Here is a 16,922-nt window from a genome sequence, read left to right on the forward strand (position 1 = left end):
TTTTAAAGTCTCAAAAATGAAGTAGCTTAGTTAATTAATTGTATTTTTTATTATTCTGTAATATAAATTGGACCATTTTGTAGTTCCGGAAAATTGACAAACACGCCGTGACCTACTCGACGTCAGTGACGACGACGACATTTTGGAATCAGTCGAACATTTGCCACTGCCGAATGAAGTAAGCTCATGTTTGAGGTAAACAAGAGTTGTGAAGATTATTGCTTTTTCACTCCATTTTGGCCTTTATTCTTGTTGAATTATGCTCCTTCCTCCTTGCTAAAACTATGTTCGTTTTCTGTGTTGTCGGATTCATGTTGCTGTTGTATGATGTTGCTCATGTACTGCCATTCTGCCAACTCGTGCGTCCTTAACGTGGTGAGTAACTAGCTGGGTTTCTGTGCTGTCACAAACTTCATGATTATCATTAGTCTCGTTCGTATGCATTTGAAAAATTTCAATCCTTCCTCTGTTATTTTGCAGAGGTAATCTGTGTTTTTGCTTAGATAATATATTTAGGTATGAGTGATATTGACAAAATGGAATTAGCTTTGGTCCTTTGTCGAGGTGAGTTAAGGCCAACTTTTAATCGGTATTGCTCTTCTAATTGAGATATGACAGTCTAATTCATCCTTACCTACATTGTCTGGGGGTGTCCTTTTATTTTAAAGATGTTATGTGTTGTCTATTTATTGAATCTGATGCTTTATCTTTAGGTTGTGCAATTCGACTAGTGAGTTGGATATGAGAAAATCACTTCAAAGATGAAACATCTGGTTGAATTTTATCATTGTTTATTTGTAAAAATTTTGTTGTAACACCATGCTTCTTTCTATAGGTTTACTGTGTGTTGGATCCCCGTTTTTTTTTGCTGTGACATCCTTCAGGTAATTCAACTTACTAGTATGAAGTCTGTTATGATGTGAAATGATGAGTTGCTTATTGGTCCGTGTTTATGATTCAATGATTTCAATTAATTCAGTAAGCTCTGAGGAATTGCAATGTTATACGCTAAATTGCTATCGGTCAATTAGTAACACAATTTGTGTTACAGGTTTGGATTCCGCTTGGTCCGTTTATAGTCTTGCTACCGTCTGTTGTTCGTGATGTGAGTTTCCCGATAGGGATTTATCGGCAAACGACCCTGTCCTCCCACCCCCCACCCCACCCCACCCGACCCCACTCTACCCACCTCCTACTCCGACTGTGCGACGACGTCTCTTTCTTCTACGGCTCGATAGCTGTTTTCGGAGTTTTTTACTCGATTTCTCTCTGGGAGGTGGCGCTGTTCCTCTCGGAGAGATAGGGAAACGATTTTCGTCTGGGGGGTTCCATTAATGTTTTATACGATTTGCGGGGGTTTTCGTGACGGTATGCAAATCGCGACCGTCTTGTAGAGGAGATGTTATTACAAGGAGCCGTCGTGGTCCCGCTTGGATTAAAGGATAGGGGTCGGCGTGAGATAAATCGAAGAAAGAATGACTTTTTTTAAGTTATTTTTTCTTCCGTCAGGTGGTTCTGACGCCAATCCATAATTCAAGGCCGACGAACTCCAACGCGGCCATGGATTAAACTATAGGTGAATCATAACAATACCAGCTAACCTTGGATTGGAATTCAAAAACACAAAACAAGGCTGGCTGCTAATCAATCAGGGCAAGGGTAAAGAAAAATGTAGGCAAATTTTAAAGAATGTAGTATATAATCCTTTGATTGTAAATTATTTTCCCTACTACGTAAAGCTGGTACAATAGCCGTACGGTTTTTTATATACCGAAAAGCATTCATTCATCATGGAGTCCAGGTATAATTAAATTATGTTGGTCTCTTATTGAAATAAAATTGTCCTTACTTAACGAAATTTAACTTTGGATATATCAAAGGATGATTTACGATGTGATGGTAGAACATTGCTGGATTATCACCCTATAATTCTTGAAACTACATTAGTTTCCAATGCCAGTGAATCGGCAAGGCTGAGACTTGCAAACTCATCAACATCTGGAAAATGAAATTTGCAAATTCCTACGAAGATCCTATGCTTCAGGTGATACAATTTATTTATCTCAACTCTCTTTATTGACACGACAGCAACATTGGGTCTTGTATGTTGACATATTGATATAGCTGATGTGATATTTCCACCAGTCCTGATGTATCAACACTGGTGCAGAGTCTACGACAAGCCATGGCCCTTGAAGCTAAATTCCAACCAAAGTTCAACTTCTGTCAACACTCAACAGCCAGCAATACAGGAGTAAGTATTCTGTAATGCTTCTTCTATTGAGAATACAAACTAATTTGTAATTTGTTGTTTGTGTTTTAAGAAAGCGGTGAAATTATGTGTGCAATGAGGGATGGAGCTGCTCATGTTCTTCGCTGCATGAAAGTCTGGTATGATCTTCCTTATGCAGTTCTTCTGGATGCTCTCAACATGATGGACTGGTTCATGAGCCGCATGAAAGCACTCCTAAACACCTCTCATGCATAGCAACCAGCTCCTTCCATCTAGCAGCTTGCCAATGGATGGAGACGATTAAACAGAACAACATTGAGGTATCTTCCATTCAGAGTCCATTGTAGGTATGTTGACAGTTTTAATTGGCTAGTATTCAGGTTGTCTAATAAATTTTAATTAATAGATTGTTCCTGAACCTCAATATCTGGTAACGATATCTTAATGTAAATGTACCGCCGGAGACATCAACCGGATGGAAAAAATTGTCGAAGCCAAGTTAGCTTGTCTACCCCAAGAAGAACCGGTCACGACCTTAACATTCCTCAACCTGTATCACTCACTTCTCTCGACGACTTTACCTGCCACTCTTCAGCAAGACCTTCTTATTCTTTCATGCAAGCAGGAGACCATTTGCTGTGACGCAAAATAATGCTGCCTTTCCCTCATCTCTTTTGGCTTTCGTCCTACTGTTTGTCGAAATGAAGTGTCACCAGCCGGCCATCGAGGTTATTATCAGAGACGTTTTACTAGAACTTCAGCGACTTGTTCAGGTATTTAGTGGTTGTGCTTGTTTGTTGATTCCAATTTTGTAAGCTGATATTTTACCTCTAGGTCAAAGATGACTAGTTGAAGGAGTGTATAAGAATGGCCACTTCGGCAATGGCACCTTACGATGGCTATGCCCAAAGCAATCCGTCTCATCGTCAACGACTTACCTGGAAGTTGTCCTTTTTCTACTATTTCTTTGCCTTCTAAACCATTTATAATAAGTTTTGCCTTTAGTAAAGCAAAATGCCTAGCTTTTTCTAGTCCTATACCACTTACTTGTTGAGCCTGTGTAAATTCGGGTCTCAGTGATATATGATTACCACTCTTAACAAGAAAACTAGATATTTCTTTAGTCACTACATCAGAAGTTTCTCCAAGTGTGCGGTCGAAAATTTTAGTCAAAATTCCCTTCATAGATAAGAGAAATAGAGCCGTAATTTCATCCTATAAACGTTCAATTAATCTATCAAAAATCTTATCTTGTTTAGGGTGGTTATTAACCTTATATGTTATTTATATAAATTTAAATACTATAAATAATGGTTCGAAATTAACTGAAAAAAGCAACAAGACTTCTGTAATTTTACGTAATTTCGATGTTACGTCATGACGTCATACGTCGAGTATAACCACCCGAATCAGTAAGTATCGGCTTTGACCTATTCATGAACTTATATAGCCCACAATTATAAAAGCAAAATCTCCTGTCCTATTTACAAGAAATGCTTGAATTGCCGCTTTATTTGCCGTTTCTTTTTTATACCAAAAGCACTTTAATTCAGACAAGGGGCGATGGTAAAGAAATTATATAGTCAACCTAGGTTACGAAGAGATAAGTAAAGGTGAACTCTTGGAAGATTTATATAATCGCTTAAATGTTATTTCTCTAAAAGTTCCATCTTTAAGAATATCATAGCTGATGTCTTACAACTGTCAATTTTCCTAACAGCAGTAATCATTTTAATACCAGAAAAGCTGCAGCATTTTCATTTTGGTGTTGGAACTACTAGGAAATGGTTTCCAATCTGAAAGTGAAAACTTAGTATTAGACTATTTATTTCAAATTTAAAGTTTTAACCTACAAAACCTTCATCAAAGTCAGTACACAAGGAATGTTCTCTGTGTTTAGTCTCTTGGTATCATAAAGATCATCTGAGAGCTGCACATCAGGTTGATATCCGTCCATGGTTGCTATTTTGATAGATTGAATTTGTGTTGCAAAAAAAGAGCCGATTTCTCAGCCAATGACACTGCATCATAAGAGTTCCCTCCACATTCAAGAATCTATTTTAATGCCATTAAAATGTTTCATGAGAATTTGTTGATTGGTGGAAATATCACATCAGCTATACCAATATGTCAACATACAAGACCCAACATTGCTGTCGTGTCAATAAAGAAAGTTGTCACACCCCATACTTTCGAGTCAAACTCGCGCGTAGGTTTTTAATTTTTTGGGCGGATTCATTTCGGTTAGCAATTTTTTTTCCCGTTCCTATTGTTATGAGGCTTTTTTTTATCCCTACAAAACGATTAATCGAACAAAAACATCGAACCCAAAGCTAAAAAGACACAAACTCCGCAAAAAAAACCCTATCGGGAAACTCGCGCGCGAAGCAAGGGATCGGCATATTGTTTAGGCTTCTTATTTTTGGGATTTTATGATGAAAGTGTAACATTTAGAGCATTGGGTTCTGAAGTTCAGTGATTATTGTTATTTCTGAGAGATTTTTGTTATGTCAATTTTTCATCGTTTGGGCCGACGTTTTATAATTTTTCTTATTTACATTTAGGCTTCGGCGTTGCACTCCTTGCATTACTCGTTTCATGGTGAGTTGTTGTTTAAATTGAATGAGTAGGATTGTCATGATGAAAAAAAACTTCAATGACTTCTGGATGAAGACAAGATCGTCTACAAATCTGATTCTAACTGATTCAGTATAAATTATTCTTTAAAACTTGAGTCAACGTGTTCTTTTTTAATTTTCAGGTGGTGGTTAAATGGCTTAGTATGTTGACGGTTATGATTCACGGTGGCAGGAGGTTCGAATTTGTGTTGGTATTTTGTGCTAATATGCTGTTTTCTGTCTTCAGGTCTTCTGCGGTGGGGAGGTTAGTGTTTCTATTGTCAGCGGCGCATCCCAAGGTAATTACAGCGTCTCGATACAAATTTTTGTTTGGGAAAGATGATTCCTTTTTACACTTCCCAAGTCTGATGGGCAGTGAAGATTTATTTGATACACCATCATTTTCTAGATTTTTCAGATTCTTAATTTAGTTTTTCCGTACAGATTGCCTTGCATTTTACGGGTGGCATATTCACCTGCTTAGGTAATTGTAAAATATCTACATTTCTATTAGTCTTTATTTCTGCAATTGATGATAGCCAAGTACGATGCATCCGTTATACGCGATGGCTCTGCAACAAAAACATGAAATCACTTGCCCTCACTGAATCTAATAATTTAATAAATATTGTACCCATTTGTGTGGTTTGTTTTAAATAGTTCTGTTTTATTTCAGGTTGGTTGCTACCCTGAATCTCACTTACTCCTTTCCTCAAGTGATGGATGTGGACATTTTTGATGGTATGTCCATGAATATCGAATATGTAGCAGAATTATTTAGAGCTCTGATGATCACAAGCATATGCCTGATTAACCGCAAGGGGTTGATGTTTATAAGGATACTGAGCTCTTTTGTTGCATTTATTATTTGTTTTCGGCAACTTGCCATCCGTTTCTAAAGCTAATGTTTTTGTGTCTTAGGAGTCGGTGTGCAGTTTTCACGTTCCCTGTTGGACGTTTTCTAATGGTAATTATGAGTATTCGTCATTTGGAATTGATCCCGATCGCCACGCCTCCTTCTTAATCGTGGGAAGGGAGGTGCCAAAATTACGAACGGGGAAATTAATGGTCACGTAGGAAGCAACTGAGATCGACCTGGTCTACAGGTTGTGTCTTAAACGGAGATTACATTTGACTTGGGGTTTCGGCATTTCATTTTTCTGTTTTACTTAAAATATTTTTGTTTACAGATTCCTGCCAAGCTGTAGGTCGCCCCGTTACCGAACTGTTTGCGTCAATCGGGTATTACATCTTTCTCTTCACATTGTTTTACCACTTGATGTTTCAAATGATTTTTCATCTTTCGGGTCTGAATGTATTTGGATGACACTTTATTATTTGCTTTTGAAAGATGTGTTCGAATTTTTATCGTTTTCTGTTTTAAGAAAATATCTAACGGAAATTTTTCTTTCTACAGGTTTCGCTGAGGTGCGTTGTGGATTTTTTTACTGGGCTGCTTCCCTAGGTAATGGAAACTTGCGTTTGATTTTAGTTTAAATTGAAAGTTTTATAAATTGTGCAATGATGAGTTGCTTATTGGTTCGTGTTTATCATTAAGTGATATCAAATAATTCAGTAAGCTCTGAGAAATTATTACATTTGAATTGTCGATAGTAACCTTGAATGTTTTTAGGAGGCTTCGTCCGCTTTACCCCCTTGAGACCAGTATTGCCACCGTTTGTTCGTAATGTGAGTATTGTTTAAGATAGACGTTTTGGGGTCAATAAGATGAGAGTTTAACATTTAGAGCAATGGGTTTTGATTGCAGTGATTATTTTTATTTCTGATTATATTCGTTACGTCATTATTTTATATAAAGTCTTTTTTTTTTCGTTATTCAGTAGGGCTGAGTGTGCAGATTTCTTTGGCCTGTTTGCTTCATGTTGAGTGTCTGCTGTGTTAGAATGGGTTAAGGTTATATGGGAAGAAAAACTCCGAAAGTAAAAAAAAAAGTAGTAAATGATTTCTGGAAGGTGGAGATGATAAATTAATTTCCATTAAATTATTTTAATTGTCCTTCTATTAGCCGTCACACGTTCTAACTTTTAATTCTTATTGCATATATTGCATAGTCTTCTATTTGCTGGGTGATATTCCATCGCTGAACTTGTAATATAATTTTTGTTTCTAAGTAATCTGTAATTGATAGCTCAGTATGACGCATCCGTTATACACGATGGCTCTGCAATAGGAACATTACTCCATTTGCGCTCACTGAAAGCATTAGTTGACTAGATAGTAAGTTCTTTTGGGAGATCTTTAATATTCGACTTCTTTCAAGTTGTTTGTTTTCGAATTTCAGATCCCTACTGAGCAATACGTTTTCGTGATGCTGAATCGTTTACGTGGCTTTTAGGTAGTACATTTTTCTTTAGATATCGTTTTTACCACTTGACGGTTTTAAAAGAGAAATTTATAGTTGTTACTTTTAGATATTATATTCATCTATTTTTTCTGCAGGTTTTGTTGCGGTGCGCTACGCTGCGGTTTTTTGCTGAGGCTATTTTTTTTAGGTAATTGGAACTTATTGTCTGGTTTAAAGTTTCAAATCTTATGCAGCATGGAATTAGTTTGGTTTAGTAGTTATATGTTAGAAAGGCTCAGATTTTCGCATGAAAGAAATTTGAATGACCTTAGGATGAAGACAAGAATGACAAGATCGTCTACAAATTTAATTCATTCTACTACATAAAATTCGATTTCCTTAAACCTTGGTTGACGTATTTTCCTCTAATAATTACCTAGTGTAATGCAGCAGCTACATTTTATCTTGCAGATTTTATTTATCGAATAGGTATTTCACGAGGGTAAGTTCTTATATTTAGAAAATAATCCTGGCGTAACTCTGAAAAAGTTTTGACTTTTGTCTTTCAGGATAAGGAAGTTAACAAATGACGTCACTCGCAATAGAGCAGCTGATTTCACATGGTTCAAGTAAAAGTATATTTAGATAAAACTAGTAAGAAAACTAGCTGCCTGGGGAGGTAGAAGAAATCATTGTCCACCTCTTCCTGGTAAATTGGCCTACTAGTATAAAATGGTGAGAATTGTGGAGAATGACATGTAAATTCTAAATATAGAAGTAAGTATGGCACATAAGGTTTATATTCTTTAATGAGAGGCGATATTATTCCAGGAATAACAAAATTTTCCAATTATTACAGCTAACTAAGACAGGCAATGTCCTTACAATATCCACCTCCAACAATTCTTCCCCGTTCACCTTCACTCCGGAGTCGCTGCAGTTGGTTCTTGTACAAATGTGTGGCCGTCCCATCGCAATATCTCAGTCGTGTACTGTTCGTCGCTAAAGTAAGAATCTTGTTAACGCGATAGTCTCAGCACTCCCAATAATTTGGCTAATTTAACTCCTTGTCGCCTCACCTCTAATTGTTCGGTTGCAATTCAATTTGCGTTTTCTTTTAAAATAAGATTTCTTTTAAAAGTTTATTTATTAATTTTATCCTTCAACAGTCGGACGTCGTCGGTATCTTGACGTTTCTCTTGAAGACAGGAAATGTCAAGGGCGAATTGGTCTAATTTTGATTTAATTAACCATGTGGATGACTTTCCGTTTCCATGGCTTAGACTACCTGAAGATTTGGATCGACAACTCGATCGCTATTTGATCGCCATCAACCAGAAGAGAGATGTCACCGGTCTTGTTTGCTTGGCGATCGCTTTGCAGCTGATTGAGAATCAAGAAAAATTCTCTTCGCTTTCCATCCGGCCCGACTCACCTGCCCAACTGCAGTTCAATATTCCAGCTGTAGGCAATGCCCCGGAGATCACAGTTGACTTTAATGCGTCCGCAATTGAAGAAATTCCAGCAGCTTATGGTGTGGCCCGGAAGCATTTCTATTCCTCGGTCTTGCAAGCCTATGCTGTCGCCTGGAAATGGATTGTCCAGCTGACGGCCTGCTCTCAAGTTCATCCTTTGCAGATCAAAGACGTGGCCAATTACTTCAACCAGTTTCCAGATTTCAAGAAAATTACTTCGTTCAACGGCCATGAAGTGGATTGCAGCGCTGTTCTCCCGTACGTCAAATTTTCTGCGCCCGGAATCAAATGGCCGCAATCGGACCGGGCCCACAAACTTGTGGCTAATGACGAAATCCGTGCCAACTTTCTGAGCGATTCTTTTTTTGTTAAACATCACACGACCTTCTCGCCGACTGCTGAAATTTGTCGTCAACTTATCGACGGGCTCGGGTGTCACGTTGGCGAGTTCGAAATCGACGCAGAAATGATTGAGGCTGTTGATCAATCGTTGGCCAACTATTGGGACCGGTCGTTTCACGCTAAAATTCCTGTCAAACTTCGAGCTATGGCAGCCGCTTACGCCGAGTTCCAAGGGAGGGACTATGCAAACTGGACAGAAGGGAAAATGGCCTTATCCGAAACTAATCCCATTTTGATCGATATCTGGAAAGATATGTTTAAAATTTATTAAAAATTTAAACTTTCCAGTGGGGAATTGTTGACCCTTATTGTGTTAAGCTTTTCTTTCTCTATTTAAAGATTCGTCATCATTCCATTTCCATTCTCCACATCGTAATCTTTGAGTGTATTGTTAGACGGATTTTTTAGAATCTGAAATGCAATTTTTCTAATGCTAATATTTGTATTAGTTTTATATAGTTTTCCTGAATTATTTGTTTAAGTTTAAGACGTAGTACTACAATTGAATTTTGAGAAAGTCTTACGTAACGTAACTGTGCTCACTAGATGGCCTGATGTTTACAATCGATTCAACTGAATTTTGAATCAGCCTATGTGGTATGTAGCAGCCAATGAGAAGTCTAAAGGGACTGTTTAGAGTAATAAGATGCTGGGCAAGAACGTTGCGCAAGAATGTAAGAACGTTGCGGAATCCTATCCTCATATTCCTCAATAGCTTTGGGGGGGGGGGGGGAGGTGGTTTCAATGGCATTGAGGATGTGAGCTGATTCCGACGCAGTTGTGTCGTGATGCCAACGCACTGCGGATGTCTGTTTGTTTGGTAGTTGTCGTTTTTGTTTGATGCTGTATGTATCAGAGCACATAGCGCTTATTGGCACTTTTCTATAGCGATCTAAATCTATTTCAGTTGAATTCCAAGTTGTTTGCTGTTCCTTAAGAAAGTCTTCTATCGTCGTTCGAGTGGTCGCTTTACAGCCCATTTTTCTGTAAGTCTTATTCACTTATTATTTATTGAGACGATGTTTTTTCCAGGAATAACTTACATTTCTGATTGCAAATGAGAAAGGGAGAGGTCACCCTGTAATGCCCTTGTAATACCTTCGTCAATAACATTTTTCGTCATTCGTCTTTCTGGAGTCGCTTCAGCTGAAACTTTGATTTACTCGCTCTTCGCTCATTCTCTGGTAAATCCAATTGATTTGCTTGTTGCTTATTTAGATGAACAACATGTGTTATCATATTTACGTTTTTATTTTCTACGTTAAGTTTTGTTCTATTTTTTCCTTATTTTTCTCTAACATGACGCCATCTCGACGTTTCTCACACATCATCAGATTGGAAGACTGAGACACTGGTAATTTCGGGATGACTACCCTTCCCGATTTTTCCAAGATTCCTTTCTTGAACGTTGGCCATATTAATGCGGTCTTCCAGATACGACTACCTGAATTTCTGGATCGACAACTCGATCGCTACTTGATCACCATTAGACAGAAGACAGACGCCACCGGTCTTGTTTGCTTGGCGATCGCTTTGCAGCTAATTGAAAATCGAGAGAAATTGCCCGGACTTTCCATCCGGGCGGACTCACCTGATCAACCTCAGTTCAATATTCCAGCTGTAGGAAATGCCCCGGAGATCACAGTCGAATTCAATGCGGCCGCAATCGAAGCTATTCCAGCAGCTTATGGTGAACACCAGAAGCTTTTCTATTCCTCGGTATTGCAAGCCTATCCTGTCGCCTGGAAGTGGATTGTCCAGCTGACGGCATGCTATCAAGTCCATCCTCTGCAGGTCAATGACGTGGCCAATTACTTCAAACAGTTTCGAGATTTTTTGAAAATCACGTCGTTCAACGGCCATGAAGTGAATGGCAAAGCTGTTCTCCCGTACGTCAAATTTGTTACGTCCACAATGAAATGGCCCCATTCAGATTTCAGTAAGAAAATTGTGGCTAACGACGAAATTCGTGCCACCCTTTTGAGCGATTCTTCCTATGTCAAACACCACACGACCTTTTCGGCCACTGCTGGACTTTGCCGACAACTAATCGATGGGCTTGGGAGTCACGTCGTGAATTTCAAAATCACCGAACAAATGATTGAGGCTGTTGATCAATCGTTGGCCCACTATTGGGACCCAGAATTGAATGGAAAAATTCCGGTCCAACTCATAGCTATGGCAGCTGCTTACGCTCAGTTTCGCGGAATGGACTACGGGAATTGGATTCAAGGGAAGAGGGCTTTGTCCCAGACCCGTCCCATTTTAGTCGGTGCATGGAAAAGAATGTTTGAAAGTTTGTTATAAACAAGTTTGTTAGAGTTGGTGTATTGGTAAACCCTGCTTGGACTTATACTCTACTGTTTTTGATTATCGATTGGTAAATAAATCAAACTTCGTACTAATTAACTTGCTAACGACTCGGTATCATTCCATTATCATACCCCGGAATTGTTTCTTGAAATTTCAAAGATAATTTTCAAATGCAAATCTTTTAACCTAGTTCGTGAATTATTTGTTTAAAGTGATTTGTGATACGTGTTGTAATTGGAAACGTTCTACGTACTGTAATAGCGCTCATTAAATAGTCCGTTTTATTTATAACCGATTCAAGTAGTAGAAGTGAATTTTGAATCGGCCGCTTCCTTTCAGACTAAGAGGCACGGTAAGAAAATGAATCCAAGATGGCCGCTGTCCGAACTTGCGAAATCCTCCAGTTTTTTGGAGGAGGGGGTTTTCAATGGCAAACGTTGACTCCATGACGCATGAAAGGTCCAGTTTGCGCGTGATGCCAACGTACTGCGGATGTCTGGTTGATGGCTGCTGTTCTTACATGATGTTTGATGCTGCATTTACTTGGCATTTAGCACTTTTCTGAAGCCATCTATTCCAATTGAATTCCGAGTTGTTTTCTGTTCCCCAACTCTTCTGATATCGTCATTTGCAGCGGTCGATTTACAGCCCATTTTTCTGTAAAAGTCTTATTATTGAATTGAATGAAACAGTATTATTTCCAAGAATAACAGCATTTCTGTTTGCAGATGAGAAAGGGAGTGGTCACCCTGTAATGCCCTTGTAATTGATTACCTTCGACAATTACATTTTCTCTCATTCGTCTTCTCCACGAGTCGGTTCAGCTGAAACTTTCATTTTCTCCTTCTTCGTTCACTCTCTGCTGGTAATAAATCCAAATGGTTGGCTTATTTCTTAATACTTATTGTGCTGATGTTTAATCATTACGTGTTTGTTTGCCACGTTATATCTAGTTTGTCTTTTTTTTCGTGATATATATCGAAGCTATCTCGACGTCCTTTACGACTTTAAATTTTTCTCTTATTACGTGACTACAGAACTTAACAGCTTGGCAAAAGGTCGGGTGTCTCCCTTTTCCCATGGGCTTTTAGTATAATAATACGTCGTGATGAAACCAGAGATTCTGTATTACTCTGGCGTCATGCCGATATTCATTCCTGAAGTCGTTCCAACTTATTATGGCTTGTAGTTGTTGGAAGAATGTCTCAATTTCATGTCGTGGTTTCTCAACTTTCGTCACTTCCAACAATTTGTTTCATTGCGTTTTAGGAGTGGCTTCATTTCACTTGTTCTCCACTTTCTGCTTGTTTCAATTTAATTGGAAATCAATTGTTACTATTATCCTTTTCAGTGGCATATTGGCACCATCACGACGTTTCTCTTCAAGATTCAACTCGCCAGAAATGGATGATGCCTGGGATTTCATGCGTCCTAAACTTGAAGATCTGGATCGACAACTTGATCGATATTTGCTCACCATCAAGCAGAAGACGGACGCCACCGGTCTTGTTTGCTTGGCGATCGCTCTGCAGCTGATTGAGAATCGAGACAAATTACGCACACTTCCTATCCGGTCGTACTCACCTGCCCAACCTCAGTTCAATATTCCAGCTGTGGGTCATGCTCCGGAGATCACAGTCCATTTCAATGCAGCCGCAATCGAAGCTATTCCAGCAATCTACGGTGTGGCCCGGAAGCATTTCTATTCCTCGGTCTTACAAGCCTATGCTGTCGCCTGGAAATGGATTGTCCAGCTGACGGCCTGCTCTCAAGTTCATCGTCTGCAGATCAAAGACGTGGCCAATTACTTCAACCAGTTTCCAGAATTCAAGAAAATTACTTCGTTCAACGGCCATGAAGTGGATTGCACCGCTGTTCTTCCGTACGTCGAATTTACTGCGTCCCAAATCAAATGGCCAAAACACCAAATACTTGTGGCTAACGACGAAATTCGTGCCGCCTTTCTAAGCGATTCTTCCTTTGTAAAACACCACACGACCTTTTCGGCCACTGCTGGACTTTGCCGACAATTTATCGATGGGCTCGGCGGGAGTCACGCCAAAGAGTTACAAATCAACGAACAAATGATTGAAGCTGTTGATCGTTCATTGGCCAACTATTGGGACCCGGTGTTGAATAGAGAAATTCCGGTCCAACTCGTAGCTATGGCAGCGGTTTATGCTCAGGTTTGCGGAAGGGACTACGGGAATTGGATACAAGGGAAGAGGGCCTTATCTCGTACCGATCCTATAATTGTCGATGCATGGAAAAACATGTTTAAACATTGGTTAAAATGAAATTTCCTAATAGCTGATTTACTTTGGGAACCCTTGGTCTTTTCATTTTCTCAAAAAATCGTCATATTTTGAAGCTACGAAGCATTATCTGAAATTGTAAAACCATTACTTGATAATCTCAATAAAATGTTCATTCAGTTTGACATTTTTTCTTCGTTATTTTTAATTGTGATGATACGTAGTCTAGTTATTTTTAGTAATTTTATTTCATTTTTTCCTCGAGGTAAATCCAAGATTTAAAAATTCAAAAGTACTATAACTCAACTACGCTCACTAGATGGCCTGTTGTTTATAATCGATTTCTGTTTGTGAAAAAACAGCTGTGTGAAAGAGCACTCGTTGCCACTGAACGCACAAAAATGAAGCACGCTGCTATCGAATGTCTGTCTTCATTCCAAAATTCGTTGTCATTAAATCGCAGCAAACATTTACTCATTCTTGGCACTGGAATCGCTGGACTGTATCTTGTTGGACAGATTTACGTCTCTTACAAGAAAGCCCAACGCAGGTGAGCCATCAATTTTATCATTTTGAAATCGTTGTAAAACTCGACGGACATTTGCAGTTTTATTATTTTTACAGGAAGAAATGGGCTTCTGTGGAGAAGAACATGGTTATCCTTCATCAGTTTGAACGGGGAAAATTCACACCCAATGTTTCTCCGTTTCCACTGAAGTTGGAAACATACCTGAGAATGACTGGCATTCCTTATGAGGTGAAAAAGTTGATCTTTCTCTTAAAGATTTAATATATTGACTTGAATTGTGGCACGATAGAATGAATTTGAGGAACCAATGGGTCCCAAAGGTAAAACTCCATGGATCACACTGAATGGTGACGAGATTGCTGACTCGCAGCTGTGCATGGAGCTGTTGGCCAGAAAGTTCCACAAAGATTGCAGTTCTCACCTGTCACCCGAAGAGCAAGCTATAGCAAGATCATTCCACATCATGGCTGAAGAGCATCTCTATTGGTAAGTTCACGTGTAGTGTTACAAGTCTTACTCGAGATGATTGAAATCAAGTTTTATTTAGGGGTTTGCTTCTGTGGCGCTGGGTGTACACCAAAGGAAGGACCCTCTGGCAGGTTCCAGTTCAAACGACACTGATTTAGCTTCAGTATTTCAGTAATAACTTGTTTGACACAGGTTCAATGCAACCTTCCTAAAAGTCTCAGCCTGACGTTGCCTTTAGTTGTCAAGAAATTGAAAGGCCAAGCTCAAGGGCAAGGAATGGGTCTGCACACTGAAGCCGAAGTCATTGAAATGAGTGTTAAAGACTTGAGAGCCATCTCCAATTTCCTTGGTAAATTTTTATTTTCTTGTTGTTTTTCTTTCTTACAAGTTCTTTCAATTTCCCGTAAAGGTACCAAACAATTTCTGATGGGTGACAAAGCAATTGAAGCCGATTGTGCCGTGTTTGGAATTCTCAGCCAGTTGCTATGGAACTGCCCAGGCTCTCCGTTTGAACAACTCTTGAATGGTATTAATTCGAAAAATAACCTTTTCCCTGCTTTAACTTAGTTTAATTAATAATCATTTCCGTCAACAGGCGAATTTAATAACTTGAAGTCTTACTGCGAACGCATGAAAGACACTTTTTGGCCTGATTGGGATCGTTGTCTCAATCCTGCTCACATTTAAATAAGATTTATAAATGTTTTTTTCCTCCCTGAATGTGATGTCCACAATTTCCATGGAAATAACAAACTAAATTCAGTGTAAAATTTTATTTAGATGCAGAATAGAATTGCTTGAACGTGGTAGGTGAGTTGTTAATCTTCTTATCTCTTGTTATCTCGTGAAAATTTTGTTATTGTGAGTGAAAACAACAAGAAAAATGGCCGCTGCTTCTGTGGGGAACGACTTGGTCGTCCTCCATCAGTTGAAAAGAGGAAAATTGACTCCCTGCATCTCTCCATTCGCATTGAAATTGGAAACTTATTTGCGAATGGCCGGAATTCCTTACCAGGTAAATCTTTTGAAACAAACAAGTTATCTAAAATTTCCTAAATTAATAATTTAAAATTCAAATACATGCAGAATGACTTTGAGCATCCGATGGGACCCAAAGGTAAAACTCCATGGATCACGTTGAACGGTAAAAAGATTGGCGACTCTCAGCTGTGCCTCGAACTGCTGGCCGAAACGTTCCACAAGGATTTCAGTGGCCGTTTGTCTGTTGAAGAGAAGGCCGTGGCTAGAGCCTTTCAAATCATGGCGGAAGATCATCTTTACTGGGTCATGCTGGTCTGGCGATGGATTTATAATGGCGGAAGTTCCCTGCCGCTCATTCAAACGGATTTGCATTTTGCCGTCCGCTATTTACGGCCCGTCGTAGTGGGTAGGGTGAAATCCCAGGCGTCGGCTCAAGGTATTGGCCGTCACAGTCAGACTCAAGTCATGGAAATGGGACTGAAGGATCTGCGGGCCATCTCCCACTTTCTCGGTAACCTCCAGCATCATTAAATCATTGCCAAAGTTCTTTTATTCCTTTTTATTTCTTTTTCAGGGCCGAAATTGTTTTTGATGGGGGACCAGCCGATTGAAGTCGATTGCGCCATCTTTGGTATGCTGGCCCAAATCTTGTGGAACAGTCCGGGCTCCCCTTACCAGCCGCTTTTCGACGGTACGTAGTTTAGTACAATTTCAGTTTATAATGAAGGCACTTGATTCAATTACTCGGTATCATTTGTCATCGATCGACGACAGGCGAATGGATCAATTTGAAAATGTACTGCCATCGGATGAAGGAAACCTTTTGGCCCGATTGGAATCAATGCCTCAACCCTGCCCAGCCAAATTAATGAGATCTCTTATTTTGTGATCATATTACTCCCCCAAATTAAGGATCGGTAGGATTACACCGAGTCGATTTCTTATCATCTTCTTAATCGAAAAAAGAAAGTCCCACGAGATGTGGGAGACAAAAGAAATAAAGATGCGTGCAACTAGATCTGCTGACGTTTGTGTGTCTTTCTGTGTGTATAGGTCAGCGTCACCATGGTAACGCCAACTTTTACCCAACTCATGGAAAAGGTGTACGCGCTGGTGCGCAATCGTCGTCGTCCAAATGATTTCGGCTTCTTCCCCCATCTCGAAAAACCCTCGGGGGGAGAGACAAAAATTGACGTGTCAGTAGGTCGTGTCCAACGCATCCAACTTGTAGTCCCGGACGCCGGTGGCGGATTAAAAGATTCTTGTGTGTGTGTGTGTGTCTGCTGGTTTGTTTTGGTTTTTTTTTTTTTCTAGGCCGTCCGGGAACAACAATTACAGCAGCC

General features: G+C 39.4%; 3 protein-coding genes and 1 long non-coding RNA gene across 19 annotated transcripts; 3 read left to right on the forward strand and 1 right to left on the reverse strand.

The window, feature by feature from the left end:
• The first annotated feature begins 260 nt into the window (after nt 1-260).
• Nucleotides 261-9,727, forward strand: LOC124204492. 12 transcript variants are annotated; one of them, XM_046601565.1, is made up of 15 exons: nt 261-375; nt 714-773; nt 836-884; nt 1,052-1,105; nt 4,798-4,834; nt 4,995-5,150; nt 5,296-5,335; nt 5,528-5,592; nt 5,773-5,818; nt 6,042-6,093; nt 6,269-6,316; nt 6,485-6,540; nt 7,726-7,933; nt 8,016-8,163; nt 8,326-9,727. In XM_046601565.1, exon 15 carries the CDS (start codon nt 8,369-8,371, stop codon nt 9,302-9,304), a length of 936 nt encoding a protein of 311 aa, XP_046457521.1. In that variant the 5' UTR covers nt 261-375; nt 714-773; nt 836-884; nt 1,052-1,105; nt 4,798-4,834; nt 4,995-5,150; nt 5,296-5,335; nt 5,528-5,592; nt 5,773-5,818; nt 6,042-6,093; nt 6,269-6,316; nt 6,485-6,540; nt 7,726-7,933; nt 8,016-8,163; nt 8,326-8,368; the 3' UTR covers nt 9,305-9,727. The 12 variants fall into 12 exon arrangements, 10 of the variants coding, with proteins under 10 accessions (XP_046457521.1, XP_046457523.1, XP_046457520.1 ...); XM_046601567.1 differs by lacking the exon at nt 261-375 and having other exon boundaries at nt 425-773; nt 4,995-5,037; nt 5,099-5,150; XM_046601564.1 differs by lacking the exon at nt 261-375 and having other exon boundaries at nt 425-773; nt 4,995-5,013; nt 5,099-5,150.
• LOC124204494 lies at nt 3,728-4,636 on the reverse strand. The gene is made up of 2 exons (XR_006878940.1): nt 4,092-4,636; nt 3,728-4,029 (listed from the first exon to the last, which is right to left on the reverse strand). It is a non-coding gene; the product is annotated as an uncharacterized LOC124204494 (long non-coding RNA).
• Nucleotides 9,719-13,786, forward strand: LOC124204491. Of its 5 annotated transcripts, none has more exons than XM_046601559.1 (4): nt 9,783-9,878; nt 9,941-10,019; nt 10,096-10,217; nt 10,368-11,438. In XM_046601559.1, exon 4 carries the CDS (start codon nt 10,399-10,401, stop codon nt 11,338-11,340), a length of 942 nt encoding a protein of 313 aa, XP_046457515.1. In that variant the 5' UTR covers nt 9,783-9,878; nt 9,941-10,019; nt 10,096-10,217; nt 10,368-10,398; the 3' UTR covers nt 11,341-11,438. The 5 variants fall into 5 exon arrangements, with proteins under 5 accessions (XP_046457516.1, XP_046457515.1, XP_046457512.1 ...); XM_046601556.1 differs by having other exon boundaries at nt 10,100-10,217; XM_046601560.1 differs by lacking the exon at nt 10,096-10,217 and having other exon boundaries at nt 9,719-9,878.
• A 150-nt stretch (nt 13,787-13,936) lies between these two features.
• Nucleotides 13,937-16,889, forward strand: LOC124204953. The gene is made up of 12 exons (XM_046602210.1): nt 13,937-14,151; nt 14,226-14,358; nt 14,420-14,616; nt 14,678-14,729; nt 14,791-14,947; nt 15,008-15,124; nt 15,194-15,259; nt 15,465-15,613; nt 15,685-16,090; nt 16,154-16,270; nt 16,354-16,496; nt 16,633-16,889. Exons 1-11 carry the CDS (start codon nt 14,003-14,005, stop codon nt 16,446-16,448), a joined length of 1,638 nt encoding a protein of 545 aa, XP_046458166.1. The 5' UTR covers nt 13,937-14,002; the 3' UTR covers nt 16,449-16,496; nt 16,633-16,889.
• The last annotated feature ends 33 nt before the right edge of the window (nt 16,890-16,922 follow it).

The sequence above is a fragment of the Daphnia pulex genome, chromosome 10 (genome assembly GCF_021134715.1).
Source record: "Daphnia pulex isolate KAP4 chromosome 10, ASM2113471v1".
NCBI classification, from domain to species: domain Eukaryota; kingdom Metazoa; phylum Arthropoda; class Branchiopoda; order Diplostraca; family Daphniidae; genus Daphnia; species Daphnia pulex.